The 22,418-nt window shown below is 39.3% G+C and overlaps 1 protein-coding gene across 1 annotated transcript in view; it reads left to right on the top strand.

Annotated features, from left to right (window-relative positions):
• Nucleotides 1-4,697: 4,697 nt before the first annotated feature.
• The window catches only part of rnf38 (ring finger protein 38), a 50,811-nt gene continuing 33,090 nt past the window's right edge, over nt 4,698-22,418 (top strand). Inside the window, exons 1-2 of the mRNA XM_066660829.1 lie at nt 4,698-4,848; nt 6,594-7,145. Coding sequence (XP_066516926.1) covers nt 6,692-7,145 — 454 coding nt within the window. The 5' untranslated portion in view covers nt 4,698-4,848; nt 6,594-6,691. The remainder of the gene's footprint in view (nt 4,849-6,593; nt 7,146-22,418) is intronic.

Below are 22,418 nucleotides of genomic sequence, written 5' to 3' on the forward strand. Positions count from 1 at the left end.
ATTGAGCATGGTGAGCATAGAGGTTCATGTTTTTCTAAGGAAAATATACAATGTGTATGTGCACATGTGAAAGCCTGTGGTCCATAAATTAGCAACATGCTATAGAGTATGAAAACAATTTAACACTTCTGTGTACTCAAAATACAGTATGTGTATGTTTATAGCTCTTGGAGGATGGTGGGAATTATTATCCATATGGACTAAAGACCACCAGGACCCAAGACAGTCTACAGGCCTAATGAAAAACAGGCCAGGCCTTGTGAAGGGGTGTGTGTGTGTGTGTGTGTGTGTGTGGGTGCTTGTTTCTCAGACACTCACTCAGCTATGGAGAGAGAGAGGGAGAGAAAGAAAGAGACCATATATTTGTTGGTTCTTGCCTTCACATTCTTGGCATAGCACTTCAGCCCTCCTTTCTTTTAGTCTTATACTTTTTTTCCCCCACTGTGAGACTCTGAGCCAAGGGTCCAGTGCCAATTCCCTCAGATTTGGTTTGGCTGGAGTCTAGAGTGGTTTGACTCTCTCTCTCTCTCTCTCTTTCTCTCTCTCTTCCCCTCTTTTCGCGCTGATATCCTGCCTATTTTCCCTCCCTCTCTCTCTCTCTTAGACCGTGTCACACAGGTTTCATTCAATGCCATTACATTTGTCTTTCAGCACTTCAACACACACTCCTGTTTTACTGAGACTTATCTTTACTTGTTGCTTTCTAAAATATAAGCAACTAAGTTTAGACCAGTTCAATTTAAGGAATTTTGTTGTAACAATTAATATAGTATGCCAGGTTAACCATGTGTGTTTTTTTTTTCGGGTATATACAGCAATACTAGATATTGAACAGAAATATTCTGTTTTAAATACCAAATAATTAATATGTGGGTGTGAACAGTTTAGGGATGGCCCCGTCCTGTTCCAACATGACTATGCACCAGTGCACAAAGCAAGGTCCATAAAGATATGAATGAGCAAGTTTGGTGTGGAGGATCTTTACTGGCCTCAACCCAATTGAACACATTTGGGATGAATAAGAGCAGGCCTTCTCATCCAAAATCAGTGTCTGATCTTACAAATGTGCTTCTAGACGAATGGTCAAACTTCCCATAAACACACTCTTATGGAAATTCCACACCTTGTGGAAAGCTTTCCAGGCCATTGGGCTTTTATAAAGCCTAATGAGGGCTCTGCAACGTTTACATGTCATGTTTAGTCCCTACTAAACTGAACTGGAACCATGAGTGAGCAAGAACGAAATCAGAATTTGGTTCCAGTTACCAGGTACCAAACTTTCCTAACGGAACAGCAAAAGATCAAAGTAGAGCCAAGTACAGTTGAGTGGGGTCCATGCAGTAGAAAAGCACCATTTGAAGTTATAAGGAGTATTTCAGCCTATACTCCTTTGTGATTGAAGTGCAAGCAGAGCTTGGGCTGTTTGCATGTCATTGTCTAGAATCATCTATTTTATTCTAAGGGATATATGGTAATGAATAAGTAATTATTACTGTGTTATTATATAAAAGCTATGCAATACTGGAGGTGGGGGACTACAAAGAAATAATTGATACAAACCCTCTAAACAATAATATCATCTTATTTTTAAGTGTATACAGTGGTGAATTAAATATCCTTTTTGTTTCCTTTGTAATTTTGTTTGAAGCATCATCTCAGCTTGCACATTAATAATGCCTCTCTCTCTTCTCTCTCTCTCTCCCTTTGTTTCTCTTTGCTTTTCCTACAGCTGGTGTATGTGTGGTGCCCCTCCCCCAACGGCTTGAACAAACCAATAAGGGACATGTCAGCAGAGCTCCCCCTTCTTCCCTTACACACACACTATCCACCCCCATCCTCTCTCTCTCTCTCTCTCTCCCCATCCCCCTCTTCTCTCACCCGTCTCCCACTCACTTACCCCAATACTTCTTCCCACTCGTTGGCTGAAGGCCCCTCACTCGCCGACGTTTCTGACCTTATCTCCCACTCGTTGGTCACAGGAACTGATCCACTGCTTTTGTCCAGAACAGCAACTGACCACTGATTTCCCTGGGTCTGGACAATCACGGCTAGGCTGGACCAGAGAGAGGAGAACTAAAAAAATATATTTGCACTGACTTTAAAATATGGGGATGTCTGAACATGCATGTGTTTAGTGCCTTGTTTATAAAACATACAGAGAAGTATAAATAGCCCAGAATACCACAAAATGTATATATTTGTTTCAGATTTGTGTGAAATCTATACTTTATATGTGTAATACAATTTTTTTTTTTTTATAAATTAATACCCCACAAGAGAAAAGCATACACAATTTCACTGATGCAATGCACCAATATTCAAACTGCTAAACACAAATGAGTGTTTTACAGGCCCGATCCATAAGGTTAGACATCTAGAAATTGGTAGACAAAACACCCACAAATTTTAGCAACTTTAGCAAAACACACACAAATTAGCAGAACATGTGAATGTTGGGGATATGTTTATAAACTGATTAATTAAAAAAAAGCAAAAAAAAAAAAGAAAAGAAAACAAGGTCACAACGGCTGTATCTGAAAGAGAGGGTGGCAACCTTCATGTTTTGCTATCCATGCGGTTTAATGAGCCATTCCCTGAGATTCTTTGCCACTATCGGTGCTGGTTTAGCTAGTCAAGCACAGTCGTGATAGACAAGTGTGCCATTTCTCAACACAAAACAAATGCATGTTTTTCTAACGGTTTTTTCCCCACTCTTTTAATCAAATGGTGTAATTTTTTCTGCAATGTTCTTGTCATTAATCCAAACAAATGAAAAACTCAAATTTATTCTGAAATACAGCAACCCCAGCCCAACTTTTAATCCTTCACAGTGAGCTGTGGAGCCTTTTTGATGGATGGGCTGTCCAGCAGGGGGGGAGCACGCCTGCTGCTAACAGCAACCAGCTCCTATAAACATGTTTAAATGTCCCAGGAGTTAAAAGTCTGGGAGAAAAACGCGCGTCTACAGTCGTATGGGGAGAGGAAACTAACAGTCAGGGAGAGGTGGAGGCTCGCAGATAAAGGTAAAGGAAGGGAGCAGTGTGTAACATTTGTAAATTATTCACACAGCTCTCTTCGGCTTCAGATCAGCTCTGCCTATGCAGTTTCAGTCAGACCAGAGCAGTCCAACACAGAGCGCCAGCAGCAAAGCAGCACTGGAAACGCTAGCCGAGTTTGTGTTGGCGTTAAAAATTTCGTGTTACTAGAAAAAGAAAAATTAAAATTAGACCTCACAGTGTAATGCAGGTTAATAGAGGAAGTGGTTCCAAGATTTTAAGACCTACAGAAGACACACACAAAATGGCTAAAAAAGCTAAAACAATCACAGGACAATATATAATGTAAACAATGATTTGTGCTGACTAGTCATTGATTAAAGAGGCAATGCGCTTATACATACATACATACATACATACATATATATATATATATGTATGTATGTATGTATGTATAAGCGCATTACCGCGGTACAATACGTCACAGGGCAATATGTATATAGTATAGTTTATATAGATTCTTTCTTTCCACAGTAAGAAGACAGCTCACCACTATGGGTCAGAAAATATGTGCAGTAAATATTTAATGTTATTGCTGGGTAATTCTGTGCAGAAAATATAAGAGTGGTTTCTGATCAAAGTATTCTCCCCTGCCACTCACTCTTCCCCCTACTTGTGCACCTTGTACAAACATTCCCTTTTGCTGATTGGCTGGAAGAGTGTTGTGTTTCTCTGTCCGAGCTACTTTGTTTGTTACCCATTTATAGAGCCGATTAGGAACATCAGATGTTTTCCAGCACACAACATATTTGAAAGCTCTGGATATTACAAAAATGTATTGGATTAAAATCTTGTGAATTGTCTTTTATAAAGGTTTATAAAGGTTACCTCTTTATAAATTCAGTGGGAATGGGTGGGGCTAATTTACTGTAGACTGAATAGGTGGATATGTGCACAAAATATCAACCAACCAAACAAGCAAAAAATAACATTAGAAACAATTAGGAATTTCTAGTAGTTCTTAGAGGATTAAATTGATTCGGTTGATCTGTAATTGCATTCTAATAGTATGTGTTATTTCTAGTTGTTTCTGTTGGCAAAAAAAAACAACAAAAAAAACAAAAACATTTTATTCTATTGGTTTCTGATGGTATTTTAGTAAGCTTAGGTTACCTGTTGGCGACTATTAAGTGAATTCCTATTACTTTGAAACCAAGGGATGGGAAGGGAATCAAGTTTTTCAGCACATTAAATAAATGTCAGTATGTTTCAAATATGGAAACAAATTTGTAAAATTATTCTATTTTGTATTTATAACTGTGTGTGATTTCTTGGGAAGAGACATATTCCCATATATCAACTTATTCAGCATAAAGCACTTTAGCCCTGCTTATTCACACTGATGTTATAAGGAGTGTTTCAAGGTGGTTTTAAAAATGTACAAAAGCACTATAAGCCTTTGGAAATGTATGGTCTTTTTCTTTGTTGGCTTTTGTAATTTTAATGTTCGTGTTCTGCAATGGAATGTGCAGTATAACCTAAATTATCTCAGTAAATGTAAATAATTATGTTTGTACAACTCTAAATGCCCCTATAGGGAGAGTGCTGACGTGAAGTAGGATCTCTGTGTAAATCTATTGTTAGTCGTCTCTGTGATCGATTCCCACGGTCTGGCTCGGTGTGAATGTGAAGTCCTGCTGATGGTTTTTTGTCACATTTTCACAGCGTCTGAAGCTGCGGGGCGTTCAGAAAGCGCTGAAAATCTATCTTAAATACATTTAAACACCTTTAACCACGTTAATTCCGACAGCACGGGAGCAGTGTTGGACGCCTTTACCTCTTCCTTCAGCCGGTAAGAGCTTTATTCCCTAAAACCGTGTGAAAAGACTGTGTTTTAACTGTGTTTTAATGTGAGACGTTTGAACTCCTGATAGGGGAGAGGAGCTGTTTTTTCACTTCGAAAAGAAAAAGAAAGAGAGGGAGAGAGAAGACAATGGAAATATGGAGAGAAAATAAAACAGAATTATGTATTTTTTTATTTATAACCACTTTAATTGCCCCCATTCCGTTTTAAACATGTTTTTTTATGTATTACATTCTATCATCGTTTATATGTATACTAGCTTTAAGAAAGAAAATAGAAAATAGCAGAGTTGACAGTTTATAGACAAAGCTAAAGCGTTTTATTTGACATTTTTAAGTCAAAATTTCCGTTCCACCTTAAATGGCGGCGCCTGAATGTAACCGCTGCGCCATTTAAGGTGGAGCGGAGAATTCGGAAAAGAAGCTGGTGAATAAAGAGCCAATTTGACCGTAATGTGCATTTTTTACCGGTTTTAAACTACGTTTTACCACACAAATGGATTAGAGACGTATGTTTTAACGTTTGCGTAATAGTTTTCGTGCGTTTTAAGGCGTGTGTATCTGTGCGTTATTTAAGTGTAGCCTGTGAGTGTTTGTATTTGTGTTGTGCTAACAGGCTAAACGCCGCTCTGTCGTATGGCGAAGAAAACCCGTTTTTATATAGAACCAACCAACATATGAAATCAGGTTCTGTGTTAAGGGACAAAAAAGTGTAGTTTATTTAAATGTATAACTTTGTAGAGCTCTCTTGTTTCGGTTTTCGTTGGAGAAATATCCCGTAATGGGCGTCGTTCAGACTCGAGCTTTTTTTGTTGCGCTAACATTAGCTTGAATGGAGAAGCAGCGCCTGACAGTTTTACACCTTTAGTATTTATTATTTTTATTTCATTTACGCCTAAAGTTTCTTGTTCAGTGCCGTGGCTCTTCGAGTAATATGTATATTTAAAATTGGACACTTCTAAACAACAATACACTTACTTTTACACTATTATTATTACTATTAATACAACTGCTGAAATAACTGAGCTGCTTCTATTTTTTGAAGAACTACGTTAAAATTACTATTTTAAAAAGAGTACTCTATGTTGTTGTTTTGTGTTTGTCACATTCCTTTTATGTGCCTGTACATGTTATTATTAATTGTATAGTATATACTTTTAAATAAAGATACTCATATTTTTTTATTCTACATGTTATTATTTTATAAACAAAACTGTATATTGTCCCCTAGTGCAAGGTTTATGCTTAGCTGAGAGTCCAAACAAACAAACAAACAAAAAAAAACATTAAAATACAGCTAGGTAATTATTGGTTGGTTATTGTTTGGCTAACATTATAGAATTAGACAGTGTTCTCCTTTTTTAGCATGTTGAACTCCAATGACAGTTAGTGTTTAGCACAGTGGTTGGGTTTGTGTCTCAGAGGAAGCATGTGCCAGGCATCATCCTCCCAGCTTTGTAAGATTGTGACTGAGTAAAACTGACAGTGATTTAAATTAAGGAGAAAATTGGCAAAAAACAGGCAATGTCATAGAAATAACAAAGTTGATAACCATAGCAATAAAATAAAATTTCTGACCTCTAGAGCTAAATCTGGGTTTCAAATCTTTATTATTATTAATGTTATTATTATTATAGCATTTGATATATTTTTGTCATTGAGGGTGTGACCAATTTTTCTCCCTTTACAAACATATTTCATTTTTTTTCCATTGTCCTTTAATTTTTTAAACAGCTTTTAATTCCTCTGAGTGCCCTCCCCTCTTTCATTCTGCTGGCTGGAAAACGCACAGAGAAAGAGAAGCCCCCCTCCCCGAGCCCTAAGTGAAGGAGATGCCCATCGCAGCCACCAGTCAGCCGGCAACTCCAGAGCCTCGCGTCTGCTCACACCTGCCCAGTGGCGCTGAACCTGCGCCCAAGAGGGCTGGCCTGTGTGAGGACGCCAGCGCTGGACCAGGGGCTGAGACCCGGGGGCTCAGCAGTGGACCCCCAGAGTTACTCAGTGCGACGCTCGGAGCTTCAGCAGCACCGGAGACGCAGTCGCTCTCACCTCCTGCACCTTTGCCACTGGCCTTGCCTCTTCACGGACACCCAGAGCCACCTAGGACTCGCTCGCGGTCACGATCCGGATTTTACGGACATCACGGGGCCGTAGGAAACGCTCAACACCACCAGCAGCAACAGCAACAGTACGGACACTTGGAAATCCCAAGACCTCCTGGGAACGTTGTGTCTCCAAACGGTCACAGAGTCTCTGGTCCTGGAGCTCACCGCAACTCCGGAGCAGGTAATATTATGCTGTATGACAGACGTTCTTGTCAATTTTCATTTGGATATAGTGTTAGGAGTTTTAGAATCTTATCGATATGTTATATATGTTCTAGCTCAAGCAGGAAAGCAACATTTCCTCTGTGGCACAGAAAAGTGTATTGGGATGGCACCTTCCACCAATACTTCACTTTTTAGCAAGTGATGTTCCTCACTAGACATGGGCAATATATCATCTGTAATGGCTGTAATTTAGTGGAACCGACATATTACAAATACCATGAGGCCTTTCACAGTGAAACACCACATCAAAATGAGTCTGAGCTGAGTGTAGTCTTTTGAAAAGTAATTCAGGACAGGTCAGTGAAATGTGTTTTGCATTAATATTAGTTCCCTCTGCCCCCTGAAATACAGTGACGTAATAAACTCAGAAGTTTTTTAAAGAAAAAAAATATTACAAATCTTAATTTTGTGTTTTTGAATGTGGGGGTATGTTAATTGTGGTCAGGGCAAGATAAAAAGAAAAATGGCCCAATTTTCAGCTGGAAATCTGAGATTTTTGCTTTGTCTGTATTTAATATAAACTTGTTAGATATTGTCTGGTACTGGTCACAATTAATATTTTTTATTTGGCTGTAGTGATGTAGGTGGATCATAATAGGTGTGGGGTGATTATGACTCCAAATCAATGTAACACTAACTGAACATTTTGTCTTAATTACAATTATAATACATTATTTATATATTATTATTTATGCCAGTATATTTCACTGACAGGGCCAGTACTGTAAATATGCTCAAGTTTTCAATTAAGTGTGGGATATTTTTTTTCTAATTTTGCTGGCAGATTGTTAGTCTTTTGAGCCATTTGCTGTTCGTGTTTGGTGATGTGCATGAAATGTTGAAACAGACGAGTGGGATTAACTTTGGTCATTGAAACTTCTTCTCAGTGTTACTACTTTATGTTCAGTGTGGCCTTCACTAAAGTCAAAATGTCCAAATGACAGACACAATGTCGGTGCTTGGTCAGCCTCTATGTTTAGGTTCTCCTCCTGTTTGATTGGATGGGGCATAATTACCTGACTACGTGCGCGGTAGTTTGGTTTTAAGGGGACAACACAATCCCGACTGTTTTTTGATTTGTAGCATGTTCACAGGATGGAGTATTGGTTTTGTGGTTATTTTCAAAATTATCTGAAACAAAATGATTTGATGGAAAGCAGTAACATCACTCCATGGCTTAAGGTTGAATACTTTTGTGTGCTGTTATTTTTAACCGGTGATTAAATTAATTGCAGTTTTGTAAATGGTATCGTACAAGCCCTGTTGTGGATTACTGTTGCAAAATTAAAACGCAGTATAAAAGGCACAGCTCTGCTCAACAGATTAAAGCAGAACAAAGCTGTTGGGTTCATGAGAGAATTTTTACCACAGAGTAAAAATGAATATGAATTTGGAGCTAATATAGCACTGGATATTATCAGTACCTCCCAGCGATGTTTTCTCAGGCTGCCCTTTTACTCTTCATGCAGATGTGAGCAGTGGTCTCCAGACCTGGCCCTGAAGCACTGCCCTGCTGACTGTCAGCCTTTTCTGGCTCTGACACACCTATCAAACAAATCAGCTCATTAACAGAGGTTGTGTTAGTGCAGGAAAACCATGGTTTAGAGCAGGGAATACAGAGGTTTAGAGCAGGAGTAGTGAAATATGAAGAGTAGATGTGCTCCGGTCTCAGGACTGGGAACCATTTGGCTAGAGCTATTGATCCATGTTGATTGCCCACAACTGAGTAACCACAGCTTTCCAAAGGTCTGCACTCTTTCAGCTTAGCACAGAGGAGGAGAGAGATGGTGAGGACTAGAATAGGTTTAAAAAAGACCAAGAATATCAAGAATATTGTAGTCTCTTTAAAAAGGCTTGTATGTAGTTTATGTGCAACCTATGTGGTGCTGTGCCATATTATTCGCAATAATATCATAATTTTGAAAGCAATTTTTACAAAGTCAGTATCATGATAACATGTTTACCTAACAATGTCATGCAATTAGTCCTCACATGGCATAGATTCTTCAAAAGAATCATTTAGACACAAGTATGGTGGAAAGTGGCTCTCAATGATTGAAATGACATTTGTAGTAAAATTAAAACTTTTTAATAAATAAAACCATTTAATACTTTTAATATATATTACATATAATATACCTTTTTTTTTGCAGTAATGTGTTTTTGAAATTAATAAAAGTATTTTTCATTGTTTCATCATATAGCTGAGGATATCGTTATCAAGAAAATACACTAAAATATCATTATTATTTTAGGGCCATATTGCCCACTGCTATTCCCATGTATGAAATGTCCCTATTAAAGTGGGAGTTTCACCTCATAATTAAACAGCTAAAATGCAAACAAAATTTAAATGCTCTAATTTGGAGAAACTTGGCAACAACTTTGTGGTTTTGTTAAACACGTCTCACAGTGTCTCTAACAGAATAATAACCATTTTTTTAATTATCCATAACCAACATCATCCAAGTGCCTTCTAAGTTTAAGACTGACAGCTGGAATTTCTTTACCAGTATTATTTAGTACAATTTTATGTGTAAATCTACTGCCAATGTGTAATTTTTAGATGCGGAGTTGAGACCAGAGTCTATAGCACTTGAAGCTCCTTATAGCTGTAGACCAGTTTAATCAGACGGCTATCTTTCCATTTACTTTCCATTAAATAGCTTTATGTTGCATTGTGCAGTGGTGCACACTCTGAATGCAGATGATCTGTTCAATTTGTCCAGCAGCAGGCTGGGGCAGGATGGTTTAACTCGGGGCTGTCCGCTGAAGGTATTTGAGGAAAGCTTATGGATTTCAATGCCAGAAAGGAGGTCTAGGGAAAAGCTCCCACCTATTTTGTTAATTTTAGAGAGTGGATTTGGTCACAGAGAGCTCAGGCATTGCTAAAATCAAGGGATTTTTTTTGGCCGGGTGATCTTGTGTACTGGTATTGCGTGACACAACTGCTTTGGTTTTTAGTTAAAGCCTTATTTTTTAGATAATAAACTTCAATATTTTTTTCCCCTGCTTTGAATTTTTTTTGAAGGACTGTTAATGAGACACACTTAAGTTGCTTCCGTTTTTGTCTTCTTTTTGTTAAAGGTGATTTGTGTCTCATTTCCTACCTCCAAAACCAAGATCTTGAATCGTGGTATTGAATCAATACTTGGAATATAGCTGAAGTTATCCCTGGGAAATGATATATGGTATTTGTTATGTACCCATCTGTCTATGTGTGTCCATTTATTTAAAATATAAAAATGAATGGGTTGGTTCTGCCAGGATTTGTGTTGAAAATAAATGTAAACCATTTTAGCTCAGCTTCAAATACACTAAAACCAAAAAGCTATTGCTGTTTGTCTATTGTTTATTTGTTTTTATTCTGATGTTATCGTGCATCCCTAGCCAGTATAACGCTGGACTATTGTAGATCTGAATGTAGAGTGAACATTTCATTATGCTAGAGCAAAGCTTTCAACTAGCTTTTACCAGGTTTAAGCTAATTTTCCTGTCTCAAACTCATTAAAAACAAAAGTTAAATGATAATTTAGTGCAAAACTAAACATGTCTTGGGTTTAGCCGTTTGGTTAGTGATTACACTAGATCACTGCACTAGGCCAGGCACATACACAAACACATTTACTGAGAGCTGCATGACCTGGCAGTCTTGGTCCAAAAGCACTGTGCTCTGTCTCAGACACTGATTTTATTTCTTGCACGGCCAAATATAGCCTGGCGGTTTTCCCCTCCAGTTGGAGACAATTGCTCAGTGTGAGTTAGGGTCTAAGTTAATAATTGACCTGATTGCAGGATTCAGTTATTCCCCATCACCATATCTGTCTGTCTCGCTTTAGGCCTGGAAGCACGTGTGTATACCGGCTGCTTTAGTTTCATGATGAAAAATCACAACTATTTTGGGAGACTTGATAGCGATGGTCAGTAGTGTGGGGTACGTTTGAGTGCTTGTTCTAATGTTATCAGTTGTACTCATAAAGCTGTTCTTGCTAGAATAAATTATTAGAGCTTGTCATGTCCTGAAATAATTCAATGATTAGCTGCTTTTGCTTGTGTTGACTGCGTTAGCAGGCTCATAATGAGCATTTATTGGTCTATTTTGGTTGGTTATGTAGAGTCATGAATTTTAAATGGCGATTTACTTTATTACACTCATGTTTGCATTCAACATCCCTAAATTAGTGTATGTACAGGTGCTAATCATAATATTAGAATATCATGAAAGTTTATTAATTTTAGTAATTCCATTCTAAACGTATTTTGTATATTACACTCATTCCTTAAACACTGACTGATATATTTCAAGTGTTTATTTCTTTTAATTTGATGGTTATAACTGACAACTAATGAAAGTATCTCAGAAAATTAGAATACTGTGAAAACGTTCAATATTGAAGACACCTGGTGCCCCACACTAATCAGCTAATAACTCAAAACAGATGCAAAGGCCTTTAAATGGTCTCTCAGTCTATTTCTGTAGGCTACACAATCATGGGGAAGACTGCTGACCTGACAGTTGACAAAAGACAACCATTGACACCTTACACAAGCAGGGCAAGACACAAATGGTCATTGCTAAAGAGGCTGGCTGTTCACAGAGCTCTTTGTCCAAGAACATTAATAGAGAGTCGTAGGGAAAGATACGATGTGGTAGAAAATGGTGTACAATGAAATAGGGATAACCCCACCCTGGAGAGGATTGTAAAACAAAACCCATTCAAAAATGTGGGGGAGATTCACAAAGACTGGACTGCAGCTGGAGTCAGTGCTTCAAGAACCTCTACACACAGACGTATGCAAGACATGGGTTTCAGCTGTCGCATTCCTTGTGTAAAGCCACGCCTGAACAAGAGACAGTGTCAGAAGTGTCTCTCGCCTGCTGAGTGGTCCAAAGTTATGTTCCCTGATGAAAGTAAATTTTGCATTTCCTTTGGAAATCAAGGCCCCAGCATCTGGAGGAAGAGAGGAGAGGCACAGAATCCATGTTGCTTGATGTCCAGTGTAAATTTTCCACAGTCAGTGATGGTTTGGGGTGCCATGTCATCTGCTGGTGTTGGTCCACTGTGTTTTCTGAGGTCCAAGGTCAAAGCAGCCGTCTACCAGGAAGTTTGAGCATTTCATGCTTCTTGCTGCTGACCAACTTTATGGAGATGCAGTTTTCATTTTCTAACAGGACTTGGCACCTGCACACAGTGCCAAAGCTACCAGTACCTGGTTTAAGGACCATGGTCTCCCTGTTCTTAATTGGCCAGCAAACTCGCCTGGCGTTAACCCCAGAGAAAATCTATAGGGTATTGTGAAGAGAAAGGTGCAATACATCAGACCCAACAATGCAAAAGAGCTGAAGGCCATTATCAGAGCAACCTGGGCTCTCATAACACCTGAGCAGTGCCACAGACGGATCGACTCCATGCCACGCCTCATTGCTGCAGTAATTCAGACAAAAGGAGGCCCAACTAAGTATTGATTGTTTTATATGCTCATTCTTTTCACTTGGCCAGCATTTATAAAATTCCTTTTTTTGTATTGGTCTTAAGTAATGTTCTAATTTTCTAAAATACTGAATTTGGGGTTTTCAATACTTGTCAGTTATAATCATCAAATTAAAAGAAATAAATGCTTGAAATATGCGTGTAATGAATGAGTATAATATACAAGTTTAACTTTTTAAGGTTTTAATTTTATGACCAGGACCTGTATTATGACAAAGATGGACTCAAAACAATAAAAAATAAAAATAAGCAGTTAGTGTTCTTTTTCAAATGTGTTGAACTCCAATAATATTGAATGAGTTGTCGTTTGAAACTGCTTGGGGCTTTGCATATCTTAAGCCCCTTTCACATGTGCAAAATAACCTGGAGGAGCTGTATGTGTGAACGTGAACACCCACATTTGTCCTGGACTTTATGCTGGCTTCATCACTCACACATTTTCCACTGTGCGCTGCATGTGGCGGGAAATGGGGGCCGATACTGAGTAAGAATCTGCAAAAATAAAACCAAATACAAATAGTTGTGATTATTATTGTGTATGAATCCAATGTCTGAAAATATCATGATAGGTCATGTAGCCCCAGTACCACTAATTTGTGTTTCTGTGAGATGTAGTACTTTTGATTTTCGGTTAGAGGGAGGATAAAGGTTATTTCAGCCTGGAACAATGTAAAAGCCAATGAGGGTCTGATGTGGTGAGTGTGAGTTTTACCAGCTGTGCTGCAGCTTTCAACAGCAGTGTCGAGTCACCACACACAGACGTGCATGCACACACACACTCACACACACCACTTCCCCTTTCAGTATCATCACAGAGTGAAGAGTCTGAACTCAGACAGGTAATCAGAGGATGGGTTGGGTGTGTTTACCTCAGGTGCTTATGATGGCTCAGGTTTGTTAGTCCATTTATAACTGTTTTTTTTTTTGTAAGTGAGCAACACACAGAAACACACCAAGAAAGGCCCCTGACTGGATTTACCTGTCTTAGTGACTGTGTGTAATGCTGCGCACACAAAGCTGCTGTCAGTGGACTAGAGCACCTGAGTCTCCATAAGCACCTGAGGTATATGCAGACACTAGGGCTGTTGTTTGCAATAATATCGTCAAATGTTATAATGATAAAAAATTAAATATTGTGATATTCTAACATGTTTATGTAACAAATTCATTAAGTTACCCATAACATGACATACGTTCTTTACATGAGTCGTTTAGGCACAGTGAAGTACGGTGGAAAGTGTCTCTGAGGTGGAGGAATTTGCTCCAAAAACAGGAGTGTGACCTCAGTCGTGGAGGTGGTTTGGTTGTAAAATTTCAGATGCACAGTAAATCATGGTATTATGTAAGAAATAAAAGAAACTTATAACAACAGAATGGGGAAATGCAACTAATGTTTCACCACCTTAAGCAGAAGCACCTGATTGTGGACGGGGAAAATCAGAAATACAGTTAGAATTGTTCAACCGCCGGTGAGCTCTAACCCCAGCAGATAACTTTAACTATTCTGTATTTGTTTTATTTACTGTAAAAATTAAGGTTACTTTTTGTAAAATTGTTTACGTTTGCTGATTATATGCGCACACTAAATTTTCTGCACTTTGGTTGTGTGGTAGATTGATTTTTGTATAAAAATGTAGCATATAAATCTTAAGTTACTATTTATAAAACAAGCAAATCTTTACAGATTTTTTTTTGTCACCGTTGAATGTTTGAAATTTACATTTGTAGTAAAAAAAATTTAATACTATTATATTTAGTTTTTAATTAAGTATATTTAATAAATATTAATGACATTCTTGAAATTAGTCTGTTTTTCAGTATTTCCAAGAATATTGTTATCACCAAAACACCATGAAATATTGTGATGTTATTTTAGGGCCATATCGCCCACCCCTAGCAAACACCCCATCTGGTTTCTGCTCTCAGTTCAGATTCTTCTCAAAACTCAATCCATGTTTCAGTATCTTAAACACATTTTAAAGAGGCAGTAGCTTGCATTGTCACTTGTATTTTGTCTTGTTCTCAATAAAGACTTCTAGTTAGCATTACATCCTTTCCAACACACAGTGCTGAGTAATTACTCTCATGTTAGCAGAATGAGTATGTGAACCTAGGTGGAACTTGAAAGAAGAGTGGAGCTAGACTTTCTCCTGTCTCTCAAAGCTTTTAAGTATATTTATCTGGCGCCTCAGGACAGTTATAGTTGTCAAGCAGGACTTGCATGCTTATAATGGGGCCTATGTTTTTCTATATCTTAAGCAAGAACACTTCCTTTTTACCCCTTATTTTTCTTTGACTTTGCCCTTTTTGTTCCTAAGTTAGGGCTGGCCCTGGAACAAAAAGCTACTTGGATATTATTCGTTGGATCCATATTATGTTTTTAATTTTGAGATTCGGATATTCCTTTTTTAAGTTTATTTTTTTCCCTTTTCCCCTTCACCTCTCTTTTCAACATTTTATTTATAGATTGATAAATGTAGCCTATCAATAAAGGCAAAGTTCCACTCCACTTGTATTCAGGCTCATTGCAATTAATTTTGTCAGTTACATACCTCACATTAGACCACCTTCTTGAAGCTCTGGTTAACACAGACACACACTGTGCCCTTTTTGTGCTTTCCAAATCCTGCTGTTCCTGTTTTGAGACAGCGTTTTGCGATGTCACCAGCTACATTTTGGGGGGAGGAACCATTGTAATGGAAAAGCAACCTGTACCAGGGAGCAAAACAGCTTGTAGAGCTGAGCTGTGTAGTTACCAAGCAGTGTAAAAGTGACATTTGTCACCTTAAATGCAACACCTATGATTGTGGGGAAACATTATTTTTTGGTTTGTTTACATTGAGCACCACCTTTGTGACTTTTAACCTCAAGTTGTTTCGAATAGGTTTAAGTGCATGCGCAGTCACACAAAGATTTCAAAGCCCAGGTTTCCCATTAGAGATGGGCCAATGTCGCCGGCTTCATTTCATTGGGGGGAGGGGGCACTGTGCTAGTGGAAAAACGACAAGCTTTAAGCAAGCTGATACATGTTGAGTAGAGCTGGACCCATGTGGTGGGAAAGCACTGTTGGTCAGTTCCATCTACAGCAGAAATAGAGCAACATCCTCATCTCTTTTCATGACTTCAGCCTTTGGGGTTTATCCGTTGTCTAAAATACTCCAAAATGCTTTTTCACCCTTGAGCAGAGAGCTTGAGGGAAAGCCTAGCATACTTGGCAGAGACTTTTACTTGAATGTTGGGAGTTTTCAACCAGATAGATTTAGCATTGTTCCTTCTACAGTGATATTGCCTATACTGATGACCAGTGCTCCTTTACCTATGGGGGAACGTATGTCGTGAACATATGTGCTATTGACTGAGGGGTCCACAGTGAGAAAGAAAGCTGGGGTGAGTGAGAGATATTGACTTATTGACTAGCATCAGAGAGACTGCTTTGATAATGAGGGAAGCTCCACATAGTGAAATCCCTGGAGTTCAACACCATCTGCTCTCAACGCAGAACAAATCTCTCTCTCTCTCTCTCTCTCTCTCTCTCATATGTTCAGTATTGTTCCTTTTCCTTCACTGTACATTCTTTTCACTCCTGTTTCATTATCTTCTTGGCGCCTGGAGACCGATTCAATTGCTTTTTGCCACTCGTACCAAACATTTTGATATGTGGCCGTGCCACACTCACAAAAGTGTCTGTTCTCTAGAGAGTTGTTCTGCTTTAGGTGTTCACTCATATATATATTTTTTTTCTCTCAGAGAACAGAGAAAATAAAGCAGTGGGAATGAGAATGACAGAAATTGTGTGGAAGTGAGGGAGAGAAAGATATAGAGTAAAAGAGATGATGAGGGACAGTGGAGTGAGATCTAGAGAGGAAGAGAAGAGAACATGTGACAGACACAACGATGGAGTGAGTGTGAGAGAGTGATGGAGGTTACAGGAGTGAGTGGCAAGCCTAGAGAAGCAGGGAAGGTGAGGGTGGTGGAAAAAGGAGTGAGAGCTTGACAGTTTTAGAGAGAAAGAGGCAAGGAGTGAGTATGATAGCCCTCGGGAAAGGGAAGGTGAGGGAAGGAGGAGTGAGATAGCGACAGACAGAGGGAAAGAGCAAGATAGAAAAAGATGGAATGAGCATGTGGCATAGAGAGGGAGAGATTGGGGGGAGATGGAGACAGAATAAGAGAGTGAAACAAAGGGGAGACTGACTGCAGAGTTAGCAAATGGTGAGGAATCATCTGAATTTTCTAATATTTATTTTACATTTGTTCATGTTAATGTCATTTCATGAACAAAATCTATTGTTAGCGTACAATAATGACAATATTACACTGTTTCATTTAGAATCCAGTCTTTCTGGTTTCATGGTTTAGCTCACCACAGCAGTAATGGTCCCCCTTTCCCCCTTGCACATCAACGTGATTACTTGTGTTGTCAGCGCAACACATTGGGTTTAATACCACAGAGCTAATTGAAAAGATAGATGTTTGGTGTGTATTGATGTAATTATATTTTAATTGTTTAATTTTACAGCTAATTACAGCTTAAAAATTATCTCCTTAAATTTATTATAACTAGCTGTAACTGATAAAACTTTTACTAAAATGGTGGTCTCTGATTTTGCATGGAACTTTTTGCTTGTGTGGATCATTATCTAACAAGAGACAAATAAGGTGTGTGTGTGTGTGTGTGTGTGTGTGTGTGTGTGTGTGTGTGTGTGTGTGTGTGTGTGTGTGTGTGTGTGTGTGTGTGTGTGTGTGTGTGTGTGTGTGTGTGTGTGTGTGTGTGTGTGTGTGTGTGTGTGTGTGTGTGTGTGTGTGTGTGTGTGTGTGTGTGTGTGTGTGTGTGTGTGTGTGTGTGTGTGTGTGTGTGTGTGTGTGTGTGTGTGTGTGTGTGTGTGTGTGTGTGTGTGTGTGTGTGTGTGTGTGTGTGTGTGTGTGTGTGTGTGTGTGTGTGTGTGTGTGTGTGTGTGTGTGTGTGTGTGTGTGGCCCACCTGGCACCTGTAAGTACTTCTGACCGGCTGCTATTCTCTGTTTTGTGTCATTTCTCTCTGAAGACCGGGCCAGACTTTAGAGCAGATCCCTACACCCCTGCTAATTTCTCTCTCTCTCTCTCATTCAAGTGGAGAGAAAGGCTTGCTCTTATTGATTGAATGTCAATGAATGAAGGGCTATTGCTCCTCATAAAGGCCTCTAGCCCAGTGTATTATTTTAATTAATGATCATGACCCAAGCCCAATTAAAACGGCTCACTGACGTTACAAACCGGACCGCTGTTCCTCCATGCACTCTGCCTTACTTTCCACAACAGTTGTACATCTCTTTGATGCAGGTTCCACTCAACATAGAAGCCTAAGAGCCCTCGAGAAGAGAAGCTTGATTTCTGAGGGCCTTCTGCACGCTCTCCACAAATGGTTTCCTTCACTCTTTTGCTTTCAGTGGCTTATTTGTTTTTGTGTTCTTGCCGATAGCAACACAAGCTGTTTTTCCCCCACTCTGAATTTAACCTGTCTTGCACCACTTCAACGGGCCCCTTTTATTTACTATGTTTTTGCTCCAGCCCATATGTAGAAGCTGTAAAAAAAAAAAAAATGTTGTTATGATATCGTGTTAACGTTTCGTGCGTCCATCTGGTTTAGTGAAGATTTATGGAGTGTTGTTACTGCAGATTGTAGCAGAAATCTTGGAATTAAAGATGAATAAATGTTGTGTTGTTCCTGGCTGTTTGGAAGGAAATTACTCTCTACAGTATTCGTAAAAATATGTTAAGTTAATTAAATTTTTTGCAACACGTTGCTCTACATCTCAGGGCCTGGTCCATTATCTGTTTCAGTGTTGAAATCGGATCAGGTTCCCTGATGTGTTCCAATCACATGAAGTAAAACTGGAAAGATGACCCAGAAACAGCATTTTTATATTGAGAGGAAGCCCTCATCCAGGCTGTATATTTACACTCCATTCTGTTCCAGGTCTGCCTTGAAAATGCAGTTCAAGTGGAGAACAGAGCAGTGTGAAATTTACAGGCTGTACAGACTTCGAGTCAGACTGTTGTGGCTGATGCAAGGTCATCTTCACAAAACATCATAGTATCATGTGAAATGTGAATATACATACTACTAGCATTGAATTATTAATTACATTTTTTTATTATTATTATTTTTTAATGAAAACATTAAGTGGCTTCCACTATTTAATGATGTCACAGGTGTAGTGTAGTGCTGCATTAGGAGTCTTGCCCTAGGTATGGCATCATATGATTGTCAAACAAAAAATGTAATGTGGTAATATTCCTTTTGGAAGTGCAGATTTGAAACCCCAGAGGACAGTAATTGCACCTACTCCCTCTGTCCCCTTGACTGTTTTAACCCTTTCGATTTTTAAAGTTTCTGTTTACAGTGAGAGTAGGCAGACAGAGTGAACCTAGTTAGTGAACAGGAGTCAACACAACAAATACATTTTTTTTAATGCCTTGTAGTATGGATCAACACTTGGCCAGTGTTTTGGAGTGTGTGAACTCTTGGAATCCCCTTACTCTCAATTGTCTAAGGTCTTCTTGCAATGATTATCATTGCCACAATGCTGCTATGATCTTACAATGATGATTAACCATTACTCTCTCCTCACCCTATCTGTTTATGCATAGTAAATATGTGAACTACGAGCAAAATGAACACAATTTTGTCACTTCTTCACCACATGGACACGGCTTGGCACGCTTAAAGCTTGTTGCATTTCCTTTATCGCCAAAATGGAGCCGGCGACGTCGAAAAACCCTGTCTTTGAAAACCACAATGGTGGCGGTAAAGTTAGGCACTGTTTACTCATCATCAAATCAAATTTATTTATATAGCGCTTTTCATAACTGATGTTGTCACAAAGCAGCTTCACAGAATTCCAGTAAGACAAGATTTGACATGAAATGTAAAGACAAATGTAAAACCCTCAAGTGAACAAGCCAGGGGCGACAGTGGCAAGGAAAAACTCCCCCAGCTGAGGAAGAAACCTTGGGAGGAACCAAGGCTCACAAGGGGTGACCCATCCTCCTCTGGTCAATCTACTGGTGATGATAGTTAGTAGTCCATGAGAACTTCAGTGTAGGGACAGCTTCAAGGCACTTGGTGGTTGCTGGAGCGTGGGCAGCTGGTCTGAAGCGTGGAGGAGGATCTCGACAGTCATCCATCAGTGTCCAGACAGACAGGTGGGCAGTCGTTTACTCGGAAAGATGTAAAGGGATGGAATTAGTTTTGAACTGTTTTGTGTTTGTAAAGTAGAAAATATGAAAATTTCCAGAGTGTGGCTAATGACTCCGGCAGATCTGACTATGACAGCATTAACTAAAAGGAGAGAACCAGGAGGACACACAGACACGGGAGCATCCTGAAACACTGGCATCCCTCCGCTCCACCGTCAACAAACCTGAGTGATCGCGAGAAGCGGCGGGACGACAGCACCAGCGTCTCAGTATACTATAATTCCCTGTGTCCATGGACCCCCCGGATCTGCCGCCTTTATCTATGGGGGAGCATTAGCTACCAAATGATAAACTAAACAAATGAGTTTTTAGCCTACATTTGAAGATTGCGACTGTGTCTGAGTCCCGAACATTTTCTGGAAGATCATTCCAGAGTTGGGGGGCTTTATAAGAAAAGGCTCTTCCCCCAGCTGAGGCCTTCTGAATTCTGGGAACATTTAAAAATCCAGTATTCTGTGATCTGAGTGAACGTGGGGGCTCATAATAGGAAATTGTATCTTGAAGATATTCAGGAGCAAGCCCATGTAGAGCTTTATATGTTAATAACAAAATTTTGTAGTCAATGCGGAATTTAACAGGCAGCCAATGAAGTGATGATAAAACTGGGCTGATATGTTCAAATTTTCTAGTTTTAGTGAGGACCCTAGCTGCAGCATTTTGAACTAGTTGAAGTTTTCTTAAATTGCTGCTGGTGCATCCTGACAGTAGTGCGTTACAGTAGTCAAGCCTTGAAGTAATAAAGGCATGTACTAATGTTTCTGCGTCCTGGAGGGATAAGGCATTTCTAATCTTAGCAATATTGCGAAGATGTAAAAAAGCTGTCCTAGTGATACTACCTATGTGTTGATCATGTATTCGCATGTTTTGTTTTTTGGACTAGACACGACCCTGCCTCCCAGTTCTCACAGATCAGTTTTACTTGTCGCATGTTCTGCTTTCACTGGAAATTTTGTTGGCCCAAGGAACATATGAACCTCTTCAAAACACCTTGAGGTAAAGTTATGAGCTGCCGTTGATTAAAAAATAAATGTGAAAGCTGCTGTAACTTAGAGATTTTACAAGTGGCGGAGTACGCTGGATGAGCTCTCCGTTTTGTGGTGAGACATGTCTGGCCAATCAGTGCTCTGCAGGATTTACACGTCACCCTTTAGTGCATACTCTGCACAGTTGGAACCCCAAGCAAGCTGGGACTGAAAACCAGGGACCAGGTACCAGATTTGGCCAGCGGAAAAGTAAAAGAGCCGAGCCAAGTAGAGTAGAGTCCTGTAGGTTCCATGCAGTTGAAAAGTCACAGAAAGCACAGCATCAGAAAAACAGCAGAGAAGTTTTTCCTGTTTCTTTTTTCATAAGATTTACTTTCCCATTTTCAAACTAGAAAGTGGATAACAGGTCATATCCTGTTTCCCATTTTCCCTTTCAAACAAAACCTGGAATGGCCACAATTTCATTGAGAAGGCTTTTCATTGTACACAGACTATATACAGTCTGAGGCGGGCCGTCACAGACCCAGGAATCATCAGCCAATAGTGTTCACTTAGAGAAATGGGGGCCCTGACCCCACCCCTAACCTGTCAAAACCCAACCCACATTTGAAAAAGAGTTAGGTTAATATGATCAGTGTGCATGCCGTTCCTCTACGGGTGTTTGTGAGTTTTTTTCATTTGCATTTGTGAAAGGGTTATTTACACAAACAATGCTAAATCTTGCAGGGTTATATTTTCCACCAGGTGTTTTGGGCACTCTTTTTTTGACATTGATGTGAGGGCAAAGGACTTCTATTGGTATAGCATGATGTTCCCTGCCCAAGCCAGAGAAAATTAGAACTGATCTCCAATATAAATAACAGCTGTTTCCGACTATGCTATTCCAGCTTCAGTCCTGGATATAAGAGGGATTTATGTATTTATTTACATATTGTTGACAGTTTAAAAGTTCCACCTGTTCTGGACCTACTTCCATTAGCCATTTTATTTGAATCACCTACCATGTTATTCAGATGTCCATTTGTAGGTTTACAATCGCAGACTGTAGCCCATCTGTTGCTGCGTAAACGATCAGCCCCTCTTTCTCTGTCCATCACTGGAAAGGAGCCAACACGTAACCACCACAGATGAGATAATATTTGGATGCGAGGACCATTCTCACCACAGCAGAAAGAGCAGACTGCAGGCATCAGCTGTGTGGTAGATGTTTCCCGTATTATTGGCCCTATCAGTATTGGTGCACCTATGTAATGGTCTCATTTCTTTGCGATGTTGTTGAAGCAATATTTCTCTCTTTAGTGGAAACCACTGTCAAATCTATGTGTAGTTTCTGAGTAAAGTGGTAAGGGAGAGGGTGGGGCTTAAGCTATTCACACACCCACACAAATGGCAGGTCTACACTCTGAAAATGTATTTTCTGAACTTAATTTTAATAGTTTTTTTTTTTTTAATAATTCTAACTAAAATATAATTATTTTTTTATAAAAATATTTTGTTCCTCTTGATTTTACATTCAGGG

The sequence above is a fragment of the Hoplias malabaricus genome, chromosome 2, assembly GCF_029633855.1.
Source record: "Hoplias malabaricus isolate fHopMal1 chromosome 2, fHopMal1.hap1, whole genome shotgun sequence".
NCBI classification, from domain to species: Eukaryota; Metazoa; Chordata; class Actinopteri; order Characiformes; family Erythrinidae; genus Hoplias; species Hoplias malabaricus.